General features: G+C 35.0%; 1 protein-coding gene across 1 annotated transcript in view; it reads right to left on the reverse strand.

The window, feature by feature from the left end:
* Window positions 1-773: 773 nt before the first annotated feature.
* The window catches only part of LRCH2 (leucine rich repeats and calponin homology domain containing 2), a 47,275-nt gene continuing 26,561 nt past the window's right edge, over window positions 774-21,487 (reverse strand). The window contains 9 exon segments of the mRNA XM_035542001.2: window positions 774-10,089; window positions 11,271-11,348; window positions 11,635-11,772; window positions 12,925-13,037; window positions 14,790-14,847; window positions 15,964-16,014; window positions 16,462-16,506; window positions 19,635-19,751; window positions 21,242-21,290. Coding sequence (XP_035397894.1) covers window positions 9,970-10,089; window positions 11,271-11,348; window positions 11,635-11,772; window positions 12,925-13,037; window positions 14,790-14,847; window positions 15,964-16,014; window positions 16,462-16,506; window positions 19,635-19,751; window positions 21,242-21,290 — 769 coding nt within the window. The 3' untranslated portion in view covers window positions 774-9,969.

Below are 21,487 nucleotides of genomic sequence, written 5' to 3' on the forward strand. Positions count from 1 at the left end.
AATAAGCTGCAAAAGAATTCTAAATAAACAGTAACCTTGGAGCAAAAAGATGCCTTTAAGTGCCTTATGAGTAAAACCAACAAACCTCTCTGAGATGTTGAAGAGCGTGAAATGTAATGCAGCTCTACCTAACGAACAGTTTATGGAAGATAAAAATGGCAGCATGTTATTTAATGAGACAACTTACCATTGATTTCCTATGAAAGGACAAAAGTAAGTGAGAAGATGGTCCTCTGGAAGGTTTGCACTTTCAACTCAGCAAGCAGTGAGCCCTATGACAACCCCACCTGCAACTGACTTTCTCATAAACAGGGGAATGTGATGCCACGTGCAAGCAGGAAGGAAAGGTGTCAAAATGCAAAAAGGTGTTAAGAATGCAAAAAGTGGTGGGCTCTGCACTCCCCCGCATGAGTGTAAGCTCTCACAGTTGTATGCTAGGGTGGTGGCAACAATGTATAGTTCCATATATAATCCCACAGGTGCATTCTTAGTTATCAACCTAGGTACTTCTCCTCCTGTGGCTCTAGTAGGAGAGATGATTCTTCATTGGTGGACAACGCATCAGAACTAGGTATATAAACAAAGATTTTCCAGGATCAGCTAACACAGAACCTGTGTTAGTTTTACCTGGCAAAATCACTTGTCATGTCTCCAATTTGCAGTTACTGAGCTAAAGATCACATGGACACCCATTCTATACATTTTTTTTAATATACAAAAATTTTTTATGAATTCTGATAATGAAATAAATTCAATAGTCATAATTATAATACTCTAGGAAGATGTTTATTAAGTTGCTGAAAAATACAAATATTAGAGTAAGTTTGTCATATTTAAATACTAGCAAAAAAAGGCTACAGTTCTACACAATCTAGTTGTTCCATTTCCCCACTGTTATGAAATCTATGGTAAGATGATACAAAGTCAAACCCTTAACAATCACCTGTGAATTTCAGACAAGTTTACATGTTCTAATTCTTCTTACCATTAGCTGTAAGCTATTGCACTGAGTTATGCATCCCTCAGTTCTGAAGGCAATGTGTTATAACTGAAAACTAGCTGATTGTATTATAATCTACTCTTTGGCTATATAATTAGAACATTATTAAGTATGAGATCTCCATTACTAATGAGGCATAACTAATTAAAAAGACAAACAATTACATACACATTTTGCAAATTGGTTTAATGTGCTAAAGTCATTGCAACATTAAACTTTATACTTTTGAAAAATATTCTTGGAAAGGTTTCTAACAGCCATTTGAATGATGTTTGTAGTCAGAGTAACTGATTAACGTGTTTGAATACAGTCTCAGAAACAGGAAACTTCTGTAAACCCAGGGATGAGGAGTCGATTTATTTATTTTAAGCCCTCAAGTAGCTTCCACAGTCTAGGAGTATCAGAACAGCAGTGCTGGCCTGGAGCACTGTAATTATATCCATCACCAGTGTAGACCTACCTTAATCAGATAGAAAAATTAAAAGGCTACAGTCATAACAATGAGTCTTTACCAATGCACAAGAGCAGCTCTAGACATTGGAAAAAAAAAGGTATATAAGCAGGAATGCCATGAGTACATTGCAGGTATCTGATAGACTATAGTAGGAAACACAGATTTCAACTGTGAAAAGAGAAGTTGTATTTTGCTTTAGGAAACAGAAGTGGAGTGAGCCCTGTGTGATGTGTGAAAAGGAAAGTGCAGTCAGGAGAGCCTATAAGAAACCAAGAGCAACTACCTGGAGAATCACTGAGGGGAGAAAGCACTGCATTCTGTAAAATGTACTCATTTACTAGTTCTCAAACACTGCTGGAATGGATGCAGTCTGCCAGCAGCAGACACCTTTACCAAGGCAGCTAATAACCAAATTATGAAGGAACGTACTCATTTGTGGCACCCTGATCAAATCTAACAGATTCAAATTAAAAATAATTACACTGAAAGACTTCATGTATTCTCCATTTCTCTCAAAAAGTCTTGTGGAAATTGCCTTTTTTTTTTTTTTTTTTTTTGCTTACAACACTTCCCTTCTTCAACAGTGACTTTCCTCACGCAGATCGCGAAGGACTGACATGGTTCGTTGTTTCAGCCTGAAACAGAGGCACACGCAGCCATTCCTCTTGTAGACTCACAGTCTTTTTGTAAGAGTAAAGCTTTCTTTAGAGCTGGAAACTGAACAGACTCGGAACAAACCCTCACAAACACTTCAGCGCTAACTGGAAAAAAAAGAAGGTCCAACTGTCTAAATGCATTTGTTGAGGGATGCTCACTTCTAGTAATGCTGTTCCTCAATTTCTGCTTTAAAAAGTCCCAAACTGTGCTTCATCAACAAATGAAGAACAAGTGGGTGGTGCAGGTAGAGAACAAAAAGTCTCACAGGGAAACACATCTCTCAAAGATCTTCTACCACCAAAATTCAGGTCGACATAGTGAAATTCTTCAAATATTTAAACAAAGAAATTAAAGTAAAAATCAATTTTGTTAAATGGTATATTTCAACCTACATAAATTAAGTATAGCGACTGGCAAAACCTGCCAGTTCTGTTTCCCTGGTGCTGGAATTAATGACTGCAAACCAAGCAAAAGGTGGTCTGTACCATTGCTACCTCTAGCCCAGGGCGTGGAAGGAAAGCGGATCCTACTTTAAAAAAACTATATTGTGCCAAACGGATGTGCTGTAAGAAGACATCAGGTGACTTTCATGTTGTGTAAGACAGGAAAAGCTTGCAAATGAATAAATACGCTGCTACAAGTGAACGTGTCTTTGCCGTCGCTTATTCTCACCATTGATTTTTCTGTTGGTCAACCAGAAAAATCTACCATACTTCACGTGTACAAGTATCATATATTTCCATGGCATAAGAGTCAACATTTCTTTAGAGAGATAAGTGACTTGCCTAATTGCATATCAAAATGGCAATATATACATTTGAAAGAACATAAAAATTCTCATTATTTACCATGAATATGTACAAATTGAAGTATATGTAAAAACTGAAGTGAAATCAAATTGAATAAATTGACTACATGAGTTATGAAACAGTTTGTATTTTATACACATAGTATGTACACTGGTTCTGGAAATGTGGGTTTTATCCATGCAAATTTAATACAAAAAACTATTTACAAAAAATAACAGTAGGAACATTTAAAAAAAAAAAATACATGTTGGAAGCTCCAGCAATAATGGAAGTCCTGAAAAAAAGACTTAATACAGTATTGTACAGGTAGACAAACTTCAGAAGTGTGGAAAATGCACTTTACAAGAACATGAAATGCAAAATGAATTGCGCTATCAAATAGATGTTACAAGTATATACACAATTTAAGCATCTATTTTTAAATGATCACTCTCCAGCTGTGCCTCAGAACTACTTCTGTCATGTTTTGCACACATTTATATATTGATCATTTGGCTATGTTGTATTTTCTGAGTTTTATAACCACAAATTATAAAATAAAATAACTGAATACGAAGTGATAACTATAAAGCAATCACATTTTCCTTGTTCTACGCATTACACAATAGTAAAAGAGTATTCACATTTCCAACAAAATCCACCAACCAACCCTTTTGCAATGCCTCCATAAGCCCCTCACAAGCATCAAAAATTTACCTGCTGGTACAACAGACATTAATTGTTGCAACTAGGAATTCCCAGAGTTGCAGGAATGCTTACCATATCACACCAACTCAGTAAACTCAAATGTGTTAACATTTTCATTTAAAAAGCATAATCTTGCACATGCTCTAGAAAGGCTTTTAATACTGAACAGTGGGAATTTTCATGCCAAGAATGGCACAACCAAATCCTAAATGAATATAACAATTCTGGAAAGATTTCATCGGTTCGCTTGCATTTAAAAACAAAAGAAGAAGTATCATTGCGGTTATTTCCAAATAGCAGCTATTTCACAATCTGCCCTTAAAAAGTTAGAACTGGGAAATAAGCGTCATGTTTGCCTTATTTCACACAATTTTGAAAGAAGCAAGGAAATCCTTGTTAATGCGTCAAATTCATTTTAAATTACTAACTTCGTGTTTTAGCTCACTTACAAAACTATTAAGGGCAATTCTGATCTCACTGAAGTCAACTGAAAGTCTCCCAAAACAATTAATATGCTGTCACAGTTCAAGCCATTTTTTTCCTTTAATGTGTGGTAAGGGACTAAGCAAGTTGTGTAAAGACCTACTGAAGTTGGTTTGTTTGTTTCAAGATCAGGATTCTAAAATGTGTATGCATGAGGAAAAAAATTTAAAAGTCCCTCTTAAAAATTGTAGTTGGCTATAAAATGCCTGATGTCATTTTTACAGTAACTTCTATTCCTTCCAGAGAAATTCATAATGTAGCTTATAGCAATCCCCTTTGCTTCCCATATTGGAAAAGTCAAAAACAGCAATGGAACAAATACAGCATAAAACTACAGTTTTAATATACATAATGTCAGGACTGTAGTATGTGAAATACGTGAAGACAATTTCTAAAGCAAAGCAGCAGTTTATTGTGTAAAAAACACAGGAGCCAGAATTGCTCCTGTAGTGGCAAGATTAAACTGGAATTCAGCTCATCACATTCTATTTTAATAAACAAGATCAGCAGAAGGTGCTTTCTTGATACGAAGAGAATTTTTTGCTTTCATATTAGGTAACCAAAAAGATCTGACAAAATTTCTGATTAAAAAGTTGGCCTTTCCCTCATGTTTAAATTACATATATCCCAGAGCGTGTTCTGCGTATTGAAGAGGAAACAGTATCATTTTTATGCATTCAAGAGGACAAGTGACCCTAACCTGCTAGAGTCATGGTGCAATTTTCAGCAAGTGAAGTTGTCTGGTTTCTAGAACAAGCTTTCTCTGTCTCACATGTCTTTACTGGTAGAAGGTAAATATTAGCAAACATCTATTTTTCTATTACTCTTAGATATTATCGCTTTCCTTAGATTTTTTTGTTCAGATTGCAACCATCTATTTAAAAGAATGCCAGCCAGTGGGGAAGGAGGCAGCAGCACAAAGCAAGGAGATGATGTCTTCAGAAGGCGCATCACCCAGACAAGCCTTGACACACATGCCCACTGTAGCTCCTCACCTGATTAGAAGGCCAGAGGGAAGGCATGTGGCATCAGCGAGGTGCCCTACCCTGTGCTTGGGGATGGATAGCGCTCTCTGCACAATTAACACAATGAATCCTGCAGAACTGGCATAGTTATCCAAAATCAAACAATCTCTGGGAAAACAAAGATGCCAATCTTCTCGTTACTGCAACCTCTACAGTCCAAGTTAAAGATGAACCAGGAACTGGTCAGCCACCTGTGTCCCTCAACATGAAGTAGTTTCAAAAACATTTCTTTCTCTGCTAATTCTTTCCAAAAAAACCTTTTTCTTCTGAAGCAATTTAACATACACTCATGTTGCAACTCGGAGTAACCTCTCCTCAGACAACTGTATTATTTCCAATTCCTGGCCATAGTGGCATTTTCTCTTTAAAAATAATTTAAAAGGGTTATCCGTTAGCTGGAAATATTTCATCAGCTGTATGTTGTAATGATCACTATTTAATATGATGTACCTCTCAAAATAAACACAGACATTAGCCTGACTTTGTGAGGAAAAAAAAGAGAAATTTTGTTTACCAGTACAAAATCATTTCCTATCCACAGAAAGTGCAAAAACTCCTTCAAAAACTCATGCTTACATTGCATTCAGTTGAAATCCACTATCCTGACACTAAAATATATATATATATATATCGATTTAACATTGAATAAGGTTTTGCTTACTACTTGACTAAGATTTTGGTACATTATTAAAGTACCTGACCTCTGCATTGGTATACAGCCCTATCCACAGACAAACAGGGAGACCACTGCTGCATTACATACAAGAGTTACCTTTTGTACTAAAATTTTTAAAATTAGCAGAAGGACATAATGCCAAACTTGTCCTTCTCCTCAATACTGAGGATACATGGAAATTTGCTTTTAGTGAAAATAGGTATCTTTTCAATATATTTATTTATTTATTTTTAATTTGGCCAGATTATGTCAATCTGAGAAGAGTGTTGCTAAATTACCAAATATTTGAAGTAAGAAAGGTTTTAGCACTGCAAAGTAACTGATGGTACCTCTAATTTTTTGAGGTGACATACATTCCACAGTATGAAAGCAGTGCTTAGGAGTTATTTTTCCTACCATCTTAGTACTGTATGGCACATCAGAATATTTGTATTAAATATATAAATCAATGTGTAATATTAGCAGCTTCCCATTGCTACCCAGAGATTACTATTTTTAGTCAAGAAATTGACACTAAAGCTTTGCTCACTTCAAACAAGTTTAAGTCATGTTTCACCACTGCCTCTACCTCAGGTGTTCCATAATCTAACAGTAAAATCTCTTACTGAAGTCAAGAGCAAAATTTGCACTGACTCCATTATAGCTAGGATTTTACCTAGAAATTCCTATGATTCATGTCAGTTATTTATTGTTTCAAATGTATTCCTCTATTTTATGATAATGTTAACTTTTGGTTATGTTATTGAAGGCCTTCAGATACATGTGTGTAGACAGGTTTCTGGGTCTCCAGCGATACTCCAACCAGCACACTGGACTGGCAGTGTTATAGAATAGATGGGAAGCATTTCTGAGATACTGTGTCTGAAGTCACCACACTTTAATTATTTCAGTGCCACTGCTCTAAGATCTCACAATATCTGAGACATTATTGCTTAAAAAAAAAGATCATTCATGTGCGAGATGCTGCATCCAGTAAAATAGAAAATAGAAAAAATACACAAGGGCAGAAACCCTGTCAGTAATTTACAGTTCGTATCACATTATTGCAGTAACTTTGTATAGCATCCACAATAACAAAAGCACCCTAGTTAACTCAAATATATTAGGAAAACTTAATACAGTTTCCTAAAGCTTTTCATGTTATCTTTTCTTCACATCAAAAGGAAAAAAAAATGAAGGACTATGATAAGAATTAGGCTTCTCTTTTTAACAATCCATTAGCTGCATCAAACATTAAGTAATGACATTGCATCCTAAACAAAATAAGAAAAGAATATTTCAAATGTGCTAATTGTTGGAGCAGGGACTCTGGATTCACTAAAGACAGTTAAAAAGTCACTTTAAAAAAGTAAAGAGGGAGGAGGAGGTCACATGCAGTAATGAATAACGTGAAGTCACTAAATCAGTAAACAAACCAAAAAATAAGATGCTAGGAATCAAATAAAAAGTGAGGAGATAGTAGGCAACTTCTTGTACAGGGAGGACAGGAACAATTCCCATATGCTTCTTTAAAATTAAAATTTTACCTTCAAATTATTTTTTTAGCATCTCTTTTGCAGTTGCTTCTAAAAATCATGGAAGTAACAGCTAACTGTATCGTTACTTTAGAGAATTATTTGTAGAAGCACCTAAAGAAAGATGAGAGAAGATTCATCTAGGCATAGCAGACCTTTTCTCAGACTGTTCCTAAGGATACTGGAAGGCCTTAACCTTTGCAATGCTAAGAAGGAAATCCTCTAAGCACCATGAATATCCTTTCCCATAAGCATTAAGAAGTCCATAATAATTTCCAAAGAGCAGCAAAGCCAGACTGGTCCTAGCAAACCCGTGGGGAAGAATTCTAGAGTAGTTAAAAAAATAAATGTTATTTCCATAGTTTTCAATTTCAGAGGTACAATTCAAAGTGAGTACATTAGTTCCATATCCAGTTCTCATGTTACTTAGGAAGTAATATGCTAAGATTAAATAACTGATCTGGCATGATACATCAAGGGAATTCTTAAATGTTTACACTGTGATATGATAACTTCATAAATTTATTGCTATTTGGATAAGAGTGTTACTTTAAGATAACATTTAAATGGCAATTAAATAGTAGTGTAGATTGATTTAAGTTGGATAATTTAAAGTGGCAATTTACAGGTATCAATTCTATGGCTAGCATACTGAAGCAGAACTTCATTACTGTCATTGCCATCAAATACCATATAGCAAGGAATTGAAAGACAATGAAATACTCCTTTTGAATAAGTTCTTCAAATGTAGCACACAGTAACAAGAAGCCTGCTTAATATATTATTTTTTCATTTTAGTCTTAGCATGACTTCAGATACTGCCTTTTGTAAAAAATAATTTAAATTGTTAAAGTATTATGTGAATGATTTAAAACCCAATTAGAGATACAGTAAATACCACGTTTCAAAGGTCAAAGCAATATAGATTACATACATATTTTATTTAAAGAAACTAAGATTTAGATCTAGGACTTTGCAAATTAAGTTTTACACCTTTTAAACACAGTTTTAAGGCTTCTCAATGAGCTGTGAAGCCTTAAATGGCTTCTTGACGATTTGGAAAGAACAGAATCAAATCCTGTTACACAATAGGCAAACATATACTTTCATCGAAATTAACTTAGCCTAAAAGAGAAAATCTGTGACAGTCAAAACTTTTTTTTTAATTGAGCTACGCATTCATGAAGAAAAAACTAATTCGAACAGTTTTACTGCTGAAATTATTTGCAACTTGTTTGGAAAGGAACTCAACTGTGAGTTGGTTCAGAATGTTCTCAAAACACCAAGAATCTGCGTAGAAGTAAGCAGAAGTAATAAACTCAAAAGTTTCAAAAAGAACACCACCGTGGGAACTTCTTTTTTAAATTTGCCCAGAAAAGTCTAATGTTTCAGCAAAGTGACATTTCTACAAACTAATTTGTGTGCTATGCCACACACTTGTGTAAATTACACAATAAATCCTGTAAACACTATGAAGATAAACACAGATTTCTCAACTAAATTATGGATATACCTGTTGTAAAAATGTAAAGTGAAATCAGGAGCATTATTACATAAAATCCTGAAAGTCACAGCATAAACCTGAGATTTGGGCAGTTTTATCAAAATGTCCTAAATTATTCTGTATGCATTACTAGTCCTCATCTTACTCACCATGTATATTTGTTTGCCTCAAACAAAGAAAAGTAGACAGTTTTGTTTATCCAACAATACATTAAACCAAAAAATGATTAAGTATTATCAAATTAAATATCATAAATAAAGTGTATTTACAGTATTTTCTAATTATTAGACAACAGAATTATCAATTGTGCAACAAACGTAAAACACCCAACATCAAAAATGTGAAGTATTACTTAAATCTTCACGTATTGATTTTACAAAAAACTATTAAAATATTTAAAAATTCCCATTTTATCTATTTTAAAACAAAGAAATTTCAAAAATGTTTAAGACTATTAAGAGTTATCAATTACACAGGCACTTCACATGTAAACAATCTACAGTACAACTGAAAAAAATATTTGGCACCAACCTAGAAGACTGGAAAAAACTCAATGTGTCCTTTTTCCCATTCTATACTGTTTTGTGTAATCACCATACACTCAGACTAAATACTGGCAATGTTGGAAGTGCGTAAATTACAATCAGGAGTGCAAAAAAAAAATAAAGAACACACATAAAGCTTTCTGAGAGAATGAAAGTGGATTACAATTATCAGTCACTGTATTTTTACCATCATACCATCGCTACATTTTTGTTTTACCTTTGAATCAAATGATTGACTTTAATCATTCAAGCAAGGGGGAATCAGGTTTTGTACTTCTAAACTAATTCAAACATTTTCCATGTAGAAAAAAAAATCCAGCATTTAACTGTAACACTCTGAGATGATAAATGGCAGGTTTTAACTTAAATGAACTGGAAAGAGAACCAGATGCTACCAAAATCTCTTTGTGCATCCAGAAGACAAAAAAATCATTACGGTCTTTTAACGTCAGCTGACTCCAAGGTTTTCATGTCAAACTTCATAGTAAGGCGCTCTACAGCATCTGGACAGATATTAGTTTTTGATGGCTTGGATGTTCCCGTGTAGGAAGCTGAACTGCTCCAGAGCAATCCAACAGATCAAATGTTAAGTTGCCTAGTTTCCAAGAAGTCATGTTACATGGAGGAAAGCTGAGATACTTTCAGTGTAGGCAATTCAAGCAGAGCTTGAACAGTGAGGCCAACTTTTACAAGGCCTCTTTCCTCCAGAATGTGATGAGGCAAGCAAAGTCTCTCCTGTAAAATAAAGTAGTACATGTATTAAGCTTGATTCACTTTTTCCAAGCTAGGTAACAAAAGCATTCTCTCTGAAGTCACACATACGTTACACATTTGCATAGAAAATTTCTTCGGCTTTAAATTTTGCACATTGTTATCTACAGTAACAGAACACTCAGAAATTATAGCCAAGATCTGACTGTTTAATTGTGAAAAAAATACTTAATTATGAATGCAGAAATTAGCAAAAAAAGAACATTTACTTAAAATATTAAAACTAAGATACATAAGTACTGTGCTAACTCCCTAAAACCAAAGACATTCTTTACAAAAGTAAAGCAAGAAAATCAGGTTGATGGGCACTGCTGGTCTGCTTCTTCCTTTCACTGTTTTGGAAGTATATTACTAATTTTCCCCTTGGGACCTCTTAGAAGTGCTGACAGACTTTGGCCCTCAGTAATGAATCTTTCTCCAAGGAAGTCATCTTTCAGTTTCAAAAGACTTTTGCGGCAAAAGTTAAATACTCTTCCCCTCTGTTAGATGGTGCTATACAGAACTCAGGAGGCGATTCTCTGCATCCCTGACTTCTGAAAGTCCTGTGGCTCCATGCAAGATGGAAGCTGTGGCAGAGCAGCAACCCAGGGTTTTAAATCCATTAATCTGTTTTCTTGTTCCAGTGAAATGCGGTGAGTTTTGTGTGTCTCATAATATACAGGAAATGTTTTGGTCTTTCATTTCTTCCTCTTGCACAGAGAAGTATGGCAAGGGGAAAAGTATGAAAGTTGGGCAAAAGGAGCAGGAATAGTGAGCTACAACTACAGTTAGGTTATATATTTCTTTAACTGCAGGGTTTTCACTAGGCATACACTGAAATTCCTCCCAAAATGAATTGCTAAACAAAAGACTTAAATATTACAACATCATCCTCTCACATCAGTTCTTTTGTTTAGACGATATTTTATTTTAAACGAAAGTCAGTATTTGTGCTATTGGGAAATAACTGGAAACCCATAGTTTCCTCAAAGTTCACACCACAGGCCAGAAGGCCAGGGAGACAAATTCTTTTTATACCTTTAAATTCCCTGGTCAGTGTAATAATCACTATTGCTCCCTTTCTGCCCCCATGAAAAAAAAATCAACTGCAGTATTTGCTGACATACTTTCTGTGATTATATTAGTCAATAAAACAATTAGCATACCTGTGGAACACCCAATTTTTTACAAGCATCAAGAAAGTTTTCAACATTTCTTCGGCACTTTGCCATACTGAGTTTAGGCTGTAAAGACAGGATATTAGATTTTCATCACATATTTGTGAAGGACTGTATATTTCTGCAAATTCAGTAACAGCTGCTTAAACAGAAACTAGAACAAGTTCAATGAAGATTCAAGTATAAGAAAATAGCTAAACTAAACTGAGCCTTGTTTAATGCTTCTTGAAGAAAAATTGAAGTGAGGAATGTAGCCAGTTAATATAGCAAGTATGATACATGATTTTTTAGTATTGAACTTCAAAAGCTTATTTTCACATAAGATGCAACAAAAGTAAGATAAACGACTCACCACTGCTGGCGATGGTACATGAATGCTGGCAACAGAGCGTGGTCTTATGTGATTGGCTAAATGGCAAAGAACTACTCCATCCATCAATGCTGCTCCAATATCATCTGGCAAAATTACTTTTAACCTTGATTCAAGATTCTGTTAAAAAGCCCATAAGTAAGTTACTTTCAACATTACCTAATTATTAATTTTAAATCGACTGTATTTTAAAGCATGTGGTTTTAAAAAGGCATTTTAATATTAACATGAAGTAAATGGAACCAATCCACACTTCACTGAGTACAACAATACTTTTCTCTGCATCACTGAGCTTATAATTCCCTTTGCTTTTTTTTTTTTTTTTTTTTTTTAATGACACAACTATATACGTTGACAGACATTCAGCCAGCAACTACCATGACAGAGCTCTCAAAGCCCTACGGTGAACCCACTACTCCTAGGAAAGCACAGAATTTAAGAGCAAAATGTTAGGCTAAATCCCTCATCAGCTGTTAGTGGGAGGAATTTGTGGGGTGAAATCACATGCAAGTTTACTAGGAGGAGGGAACACAACCACTGATGAAGTCACAATCCCAAAGTAAAGCCATTCATGCAAGTAGCAGTTAAATAGCTGAGGAAAGGGTGGCCAAGAAGTACCCACACTTGTGTTGCAAGAGAAAGGAAGTAGGAAATGTTTTATCCCATTCCAGCAACAAGCTTTAATTGCTCAGGAAGTGGACCAGACAGGGCAGAAACAGCCTCCAAAGACACACTTGAAGTTAGTACTGCCCTTGAAAGAAGAGCTGCTACAACAGTATTTATCATTCATGGTAGATGTAGTCAACTACAGTTGTTAAATATCTTAAGAACAGAACTATATAGGGCAGAAAAAAATTAACAGAATTCTGACACTTAGATTCTATTCAGTATTATGCAATTTGTAGCAACCTTCTACACTCAAAAAGCATTTGAGTATTCAGAAGACTATGACCAGCTTTCTTCAAATTTCAGGTCAAATAGCACACACAAGCAGACCTACGGTCTCCCTAAGAACTCCAAAAACCTAAAAAAAAAAACCTTTCATTTTTCATTTCATTTTCCTAAATTAAAAACATTTAGTTCCTGGTTCCTGTTTTGGTTGGACCAAAAAATAGTAACAATGGAGCCTGTTAGATAAAATTGCTTGAAAAGAAATGTCACTACAGAGGCACCTTTGTATATCCGTAATGACTTGCAGGCTTTTATTACAAAGGTTTGAGTTGTGGTACAAACTAAACACACTGCACCCACATTGTAAACAATGGTACATACATTGCGAAGTTGTCTTATTTGTTCCCTTTCTTCCCTTAAATGCTCCATTTTCCTCCTCATTGTAAATCCAGGATCCATTGCTCCATAGTCTTGGCGAGATGCACGGCTGAAAGCTATTGAACATAGCAAAGTTAGTTTTCAGAATTCATATTTATTTTTTTTTAAGTAATGGTGGGGAGGAATATCTCCAGGGATAACAGTGGGTAAAAAAAGCTATGGCACTTTACAGAATAAATATATTTCAGTATTGCAACGTAAAAGACGCTGTCTATGAAACTTGTTTTTCGAATAAAATACACAAACTATCCTATTGAAGTGGAACTGGGTTACTAGAAAACACAGGTAGAATAGACTTTAGAGGCAGAATAGACTTCAATATTCAAATATCTACGGTATATGATTCATTTGTACTTCTGCAAGCGTATCTTGCAAGCTAGCCTTGAAAGTGTTTTCATTATGTTTTAATCAAGCATAAAGACTAAGGGAAGTACAGAAAGGAACAGGACTCCCTGATCTAACTTAAAATGGAATACTTCTTAATTATATGTTACATATGTCCGTGTGATACACAGAGACACAGTAATTGCTTACTAAAGCACTAACTGAAAAACATGGAATGTCTTATCCAAAAGCTCAGAGCTCTTCTTAAAAAAGCATGTCTTAAATACTCTAGCTACCATTCACTTTACTATTCATCATGCTTGCAAACCCTTCAAATAACAATTGTATTTTATAAAATCCTTGCAAACAAATTCCTCCATAGCAATACCACTGTATCCTCAAGTATTTTACCCTATGCTTTTGAGCAAAAAAAATCAGTACTTCCATCTTTAGAACATAATTTACTGTTTCTAACAGTTTGGATTTTAGCAAGACATCTAGAAAACAAACAAACAAAAAATCACAGAAATTTTAAAGATATTCTTGTGGAACCACCGCTCTGACCTTACACACAAGACTATATAGTTTGCACACAGAAAAATACAATTGCACCTCACCTACAATGTCTTTGGAAGCATCTTAAAAACACAAGGGTCTTGTGTTCTAACTAAGAAAAATAATGCCATTCAGCACTCTCTTAGAACTGAGGAAAAGGGGTCCTGCTGTTTTAGTGCTGAGAGCTGGCAATGGCTCCTACTGCACAAAGAAGAAATGGGCTGAAAAGTTCAACAAGTCTGCTTGGTCCTCTCAATTCTGCATCTTCCTTCAGCCTAGGATGCATACAACTCAGAAACCTCTAGACGTGCACTGCTAGATGTGTCCTGGTATATCCAACTAACCTAACTACCTCTGGAACAGAAGTTTCATGCAACTGCTTACAAGTCACAGGTGACTTGAAGGCCCAGAAGGTGCCATCTGTATCACCTAGACAATGCTGTCTGATACAACTGTCTTCTGGGGATATGGCAGTCTTATAGAATCATAGAATCATTAAGGCTGGAAAATACCTCCAAGACAAAGCACTAATATATATGACTCCTTTCAAAGCTCTGATCCATGCATCCTTTTATAGGATGAATTACAAAAACCTACTTCTCTTGAAGCCCTCTTGCCTCAGCCATGTTTCAAAAATAACTGAATACTCTTTCCCTGTTGACAGTGACAAAACATGCAGAAAATAAGTTAGTGACATTTAAGAAAAAAATCACTGTGCAGCTTTGGGAACTTTCAATTATTAGACATAAGCTTTGGCAAACCATGTCCTTTCCAGTACTACGCTTACGTTAAGTTCACTGAGTGAAATGCTGTACTGTGGTCTCCCTTCACATTCATTTCAATTCATGCATCTGTTGTCCTTATCATCTATTCCAGCCTGGGGAATAAACATCTGTTGCCTCATGCTATCTTAGAGAAGAGCAGCTTACCTGACCTTGGTCTGAGACCAAATGGTCCGTGAGTGTTACTATCTGTCCTTTCATAATCCTGTTAAAAGAGAGAAAGTCAATTTTCTTCCATTTATTACAATAATTAACATTTGTTTTCATCAAAATAGCATTTAAATTATTCTTGCCTAAAATAAAGCTCTTCTGCTGAACTGTAAAACACTGCTTTGAAGGGGATACTATGAAGTAAAGGGAATCCAAGTAAACTCATTAACTGCAGGTAAAATTATCTTACCAAGGAAGACAAAGCACCACCAGATTAACTAAAATCTATTCTAAGATTAACTAACATCTATTCTAAAACATTTCAAACAAAACATTCTGTGAACTGAATTCTAAGCCAGATGTAAGTGAATACAACCATTTTCCCCAATGCCTTGCACTGAATTTCTTAAGAAATGTTTACTTTCAATTATGAAAATCATGTTTTTCTCACGTCACCATCTACAAAGGGGAGATGCAGTCAGTAATCTGGTATGTACATGAGCTATCCTTAGTTCAACTCCTTTCATTGTTTCTGTGGGATGTTCCACTCATTCCACTCTCTTAGGTTCCCTTTTGACACCAGGCAGAAACATTAATCTTTAGCATGGCTTATTTATAGCTTATTAGAGTACTGCCATCACAGTGAGACTAAATGGATATTCCTTAAAAAGGAAAGCAACTGATGAATGAAACTGTAAAGCTGTATCACAAAAGTGACAGACAATCGTAACGGATGAAACCGTTTAAGCAGTATCAGTACATCAGGGTTCCTTATGTCGAGGTACAGAACACTGAAAGACAAGTTTTACTTGAAATCCTTTAAGCAGTTATCATATAGGGACAACTAGAAAATACACTGATTTTCATTTATCTTAATTAGCCATTTTCATTAGGAAAAATAATGGAGATAAAACAATGCATCTTTCTTCACAACAGTCAAAAAAAAAAAAAAAAAGAAGAAATCCAGGACAGATCAGATAGTTGCAAAGGTAAAAATAAGCTATGATATACATCTACGATTCTACTTTTGACTTTTGAGTGTGATGAAATATTCCTAACTCCAGTTTCAAAGGAAACTACCAGCTTTATATCTGCATGGGAAACCTGGTGACACAAGTAATGTGCACAAAGAAATGTTTGTTGAATGAAAAACAAAACCACAAACTTGTACCTCAGACGACACAGGAGACTGTGGGGACACATTAGTATTATCACTGTCTTGCTAAAAAGAAACCAAAGAGATGGAATTATAAAATGAAAATTATGATTTAACAAGAAAATGTGAAATTATGAAAAACACCATACATGAGACATCCAACATTTGTCAAATATGGCACAAGCTTGTAGCAACTGAATTTAAAAATATGTAAGGCAAGGAAACTGCTCACTGCTTATATAGAATATTACTTTTATATTACCTTTGCTTGATAGCTCAATTAACTTTGTTATTACTGAAGCAAGTAACTACCCTACTCTTCCCCAGTATAACGTCTTGGTGGCTTTTTTCAAATAGGACTATAATATTTATTGTGCTGTATTTCTACTATGACTTTGGAACACAAAGTCTGTTTGCACAGACCTGTTCCATGACTGTGGCTCATAAGTGTTCACAGAAGATAAACAAATAAAACAATTTTCTTACATATTTTATGCAATTACCATTTCTTACCTCATCATTTTCATTTCCACTTGAACTCTTTCTGGAAGACTTATACTGCAAAACACATACAATTATTACTTTAAAATAGAAGTATGTTTTTCATTTGAACTAAATGGCCTGATACCACTCAGATGTTACTTATTACTGGTGAAGCTGCTGAGGGAAAAAAAAACATGTTACAGAAATCATCAAAGGAGCACAAAAAAACAGAAGACAAACATCTAGGTCCTAGGTTACTCAAGAACTACATTGTTGAGAGAATAGGATAATTTCAAAAATACATTTATAATGTGAACTGACTACATATAAGACTTGATCCAAGTGGAAAGACCTGAGTAACTGTTCCTCTCATGCATTTTTTGTTAGGAAAAAAAAAAAAGTGTAACTCATGAAAGTTACATACAGAAACATGCTGTAAAAGTAGCTCTTAAAGTTGCTTATACTTGGCTAGATTGACCTGACAATGTAAAAAATGAAAACAATGAGAAAAAGTTTTAAAAGGCAAGATTTCCTTTACAACTGCAAAGCCTGATCACATACTTTTATCTAAGACCACTGCTTTTTCTGAAGACGTCTGCCTGATTTTTTGCACATTGCTTCTGCCCCACTTCCTGATTATCTGAGAAATACAGTAGGAATGAAGGAGCGATCAAAACAAGAAATATATAAAAGCAGTATTTAGGGAAATAAATGTATTTCCTTGTCTCCAGAGGTTAAAAAAAAAATTCATGTAGAAAGAGTTACATCTCCACAAAACTAAGTGCATTACGCACTTACATTACACGTTACCTGTTTTTATGACATATATAGAACACAGGATAGATTAAAAAGACTAACTTTGGAACTGGAAGGATAGCTTTCCTTCAAAGATTTTTAGGGGTGCATACGGATTCTAGTTAGAAGAATTTCTCAGAAAGAAAAAACTGACTTGCAACTACATTCTTTAACATTAATAAATATGGAACTTTACATAATTCTGTTATATAAAAGTTATATGTATTACTTAGACATAGAAGATGCCTGTCTCCTTCAAAGTTACAACTCTGAGCACTCTGAACAGCTTTAAATTTTGAACTACATGCTGAATAATGCATATATGTCAGTGTATGGTAAAAAGCGTTTCTTTTGAAAATCAAAGTCTAGGACAAACATAACCTTTGTTAGGAACCCTACTGCCATTGATTTTCATTACAAATTAAGTGTCTTTTCAAGAGTTACTGAATGATGCCTTTTTGTTAAAAAAGAACCAATGAACAGAACGCATGAAGTCCTGGAGTCATGTAGTGACATGTTATACGCGTCCATGACTGTGCATTTTGCTTCTGGGATATATTTCCTGTATGTTTGAAATGAAATATTTCCTATGCGTTTACAAGGGAATATACTAATTTGGGAGCTCATAAGCCAAATATTATTTTTCTGTGCCTTTATACAGGCCTTTGACAGTTCTGTGTTCAGATTTCTCCACCATAATTAACCAAACCAAAGCTAGCATGTAGTAACTTCTTTTCTCTCGTGGATGTGCTATCCAGAATTTTAGCTTAGATGGAACTAGGATCCAAAGCAACCACAAACTCCTCCAGCAAAAATGCATTTTGGTTGATAAAATTGTCTTAGATAGTTAAGGTTTTTTGTTTGTTTGTTAACGTATTTAGCACAACAAAAATTTGAGTTGCTAGACAGGCTTCAAAGACATTCTACAAGAAAAGGAGTTCTGATTCTCACAAGCATTTTTCTACCGTTCTGGTGCACTGTACAATTTCACAATAAAAACATACAGAATGTATAATAAAGATGCTCTATAAATACTTCTGGATGCTGAGCCAAATAAATCGTTCCTGTTCCAATAACACTGGTTGCAGTAACTTGGCATGTATTCTTAAGATAGTCATTCATGTTTGGTGGTACAGACGTGATTATTCAATGAGCTTTTTTGCCAAAAAAATATGGACTCAATATGAATTTGCTGTTGTGTCCCCCCTCCCAAGTTTGCTATGGAAGACAGACATTTGCTTATTGTCTTATCTTTGTAAATGGAACTCTCAGTGAGACAGTATTTTTTGTTACTGGTAAAACCAGCTTTATTTCTTTCTGAGACATGACTATAGTTGTAAGAAATATGATTTCAGGTACCTGCTTCTACCACAAAGCTCAGAACTGAAGTCTGTATTAGGATTTAAACACAGATTTAAAGTGATGAGAAATCACTGATGCAAGTCTTCTGTATAAATAGCACATTAAACATGGATAGTTTAACAAGTCAAATGACTGAATTCTGTTTTAGAAGTTTGTCCTGTTCCCCTCAAAGACTGCAGGGTGAAATTAATTTAAGGATGCAAACATTGGAAAGAAGGTCATAAGAATTCAAGTTAAGACACAACCCCCTAAATTCTTGAGGGGGCTAAATTAATAGCTACTTTAAACACAAGAATATATCTCAGTTATATGGCATGCTCTCTTTTTCCTGAGAATTTATTTTAAATTCCCTAGCAATTCATAAAGATATTTGCATATATCCAAAAAACAAATTTCACAATTGAAATGTAATTTTAACTCAACCTAGCACTGGTCAGAATTATTCTATTCTTCTACAAAAAATTTATTTGACGCTGCTGCATTAACTTCCTATCTGTTCTACAACAAGCAGACACTGACATCTGGTGACCAATGATACACACTGCAAACAGCAAAATCAATACAGAGAAAATAACCTCTTATATGCAAACTGATGCAGCGAGAACCAAAATGCATAAATCGTTCTTATAACCATGCTGACTTAGACTACAAAAAAAAATCCTTCAAACTGGATCCAATCTGAGAAAGAACCAATTACTGAAGATTAGTTTCTAGCTTTACAAGATGACAACTGCAAATTACTTTCTTACAATTAATAAACACAGTCTTCAGTGGACTTTTTTCTCCTCCTTTTCCTGCACTCTCACGTTACCCTATTATTATACATTCATACATAATACATTATACATATTATTTAACTCAAAAGATTCAAATAAAGTTACAGCTTAACTATAAAAATTAAAAGCAGTACAACCTATGACTTTTCCTTGCTTCTACTTAATTACACAGTTCCCTGCATTCTCAGAAATTTGCATTGCTTGCAAAGGAGAAAGAGCCCAAAGCACCCAAGACAAAAAAATCACCACCATCACCCTACCCTGCATTACCTTGAAATACTCTTTTCTAATTTGTTTACTTCTCCTCCTTTCTTCATTCTGCCAAATCACTGGCTGTGTTTCTGGCCAATGCTGCTCATCCATTGAATCCTTCTGATTTTCCAGTGGCTAGAAAAGTTCAGAAGTACTTTTACATAAAAGGTAAATACACCTTGCATGCATTATGACAAATTATTATAAACTACAATTATAAATTCTTGGTCTCTCATTTTACTTTATGACACAGAATTGTTACCTTAATGGTGATTCTGCTAGAAATCAGTTAGCTCCTTTCTTCTGAAATGTATTTCATACCGGAAAAATGAACTGTGAAATAATTCTTAAGAAAATAACATCCTTTTCTGCACTGAGCCTAACATTCATAGGTATGTTAGGAAGCCATCTAATGCTACTATAAATAATTTCAAAGAGCCAGTCAGAAGTGTGGTTAGCCACTAGCACATCTAATTTCTCAATCCGAATATTCACTACACAGGAAGGATGACTAGGATTATTTTTTTTTTTTAAGTACTTGTATGGCGTTCTTACCTACAAGATTACAATACTTTGATAGAGACAGCTAAAGGAGATTGTCCTCCTCTACTCTACCCTTGTGATGCCCCACTTGGAGTACTGCAACCATGTCTGTTCCCCCAGCACAAGAAGGATGTGGACCTGTTAGAGCTGGTCCAGATGAGGGCCAAAAAGATGATCGGAGAGCTAGAGCACCTCTCCTAAGATGAAGAGCTGAGAGAGCTCGGGCTGTTAAGCCTGAAGAGAAGACTCTGGGGTGACCTCATTACAGCTTTTCAATACCTACAGAGGGCTTATAAAAAAGGAGAGCAACTTTTTGCTCGGACAGATAACGATAGGACAAGGGGGAATGGTTTTAAACTACCGGAGGGGTTATTTAGATTAGATGTTATGAGGAAATTCTTCACTCAGAGGGTGTTGAGGCACTGGAACAGGTTGCCCAGAGAAGTTGTGGATGCCTCATCCCTGGAGGTGTTTGAGGCCAGGTTGGACAGGGCCCTGGGTGACCTGATCTGGTGGGTGGCATCCCTGCCCATGGCAGGGTGGTTGGAGCTAGATGGTCTTTAAGGTCCCTTCCAACCCACGCCATTCTATGGTTTATTCTTAAAACAACAATGAATATGTATTTCTATTCTATGAAAACTGACTGCAGACAATCTGAAGGGGCCACTTCACAAAAAGGCTAAAACACTGAAAAACTGTATTTCCAAAGATTTCTTCACATTAGAATAATATCAGGCCCTTTGGCAATTTTAAGTAACTGATGAAATGTTCTTTCTTTATTTCTGCTTCTTTTATTATATTAATCAAAAAATGTATATGCAAAGAAATACAAAAAAATAAGTAAAATCATGTCTCAGTCTCAAGATCTTACAGCTAGTACCACATCCTCTTAAAAAGGCTTGCATTACATAACACAAGTCAAATTATCTTGAAGTCCATGAATTTATTTTTTATTTTCCACCACAATTATACACATACAATAACCATGTGTGCAAGCAAACAAATTAACACGGAAGTTTTCCACAAGAAACAACCACTTAAAGCAAATAAAACTATTACCACTTTTACGTTTAGATACTTACCTGCCAGCTGTATGGAGACACTGGAGAATTGACTTCATCTGTTGAGACACTAAAAATTAAAATGAAAGACATTATGAAATTTTATTACTACATTGTTGTGTACTTCAGGATCAAGTTACTTTAAAATATTAAAGTGATCACTTAACATGCAGCTTTTCTGCAACATTTCTTTTGGCTAGCTATAAATCATGTCCACAATGTGACTAAAAAGTATGAGCTATGCAAGTAAAACCTCAAATTGTTCTT

This window comes from Cygnus atratus, chromosome 13, assembly GCF_013377495.2.
Source record: "Cygnus atratus isolate AKBS03 ecotype Queensland, Australia chromosome 13, CAtr_DNAZoo_HiC_assembly, whole genome shotgun sequence".
Lineage (NCBI taxonomy): Eukaryota > Metazoa > Chordata > Aves > Anseriformes > Anatidae > Cygnus > Cygnus atratus.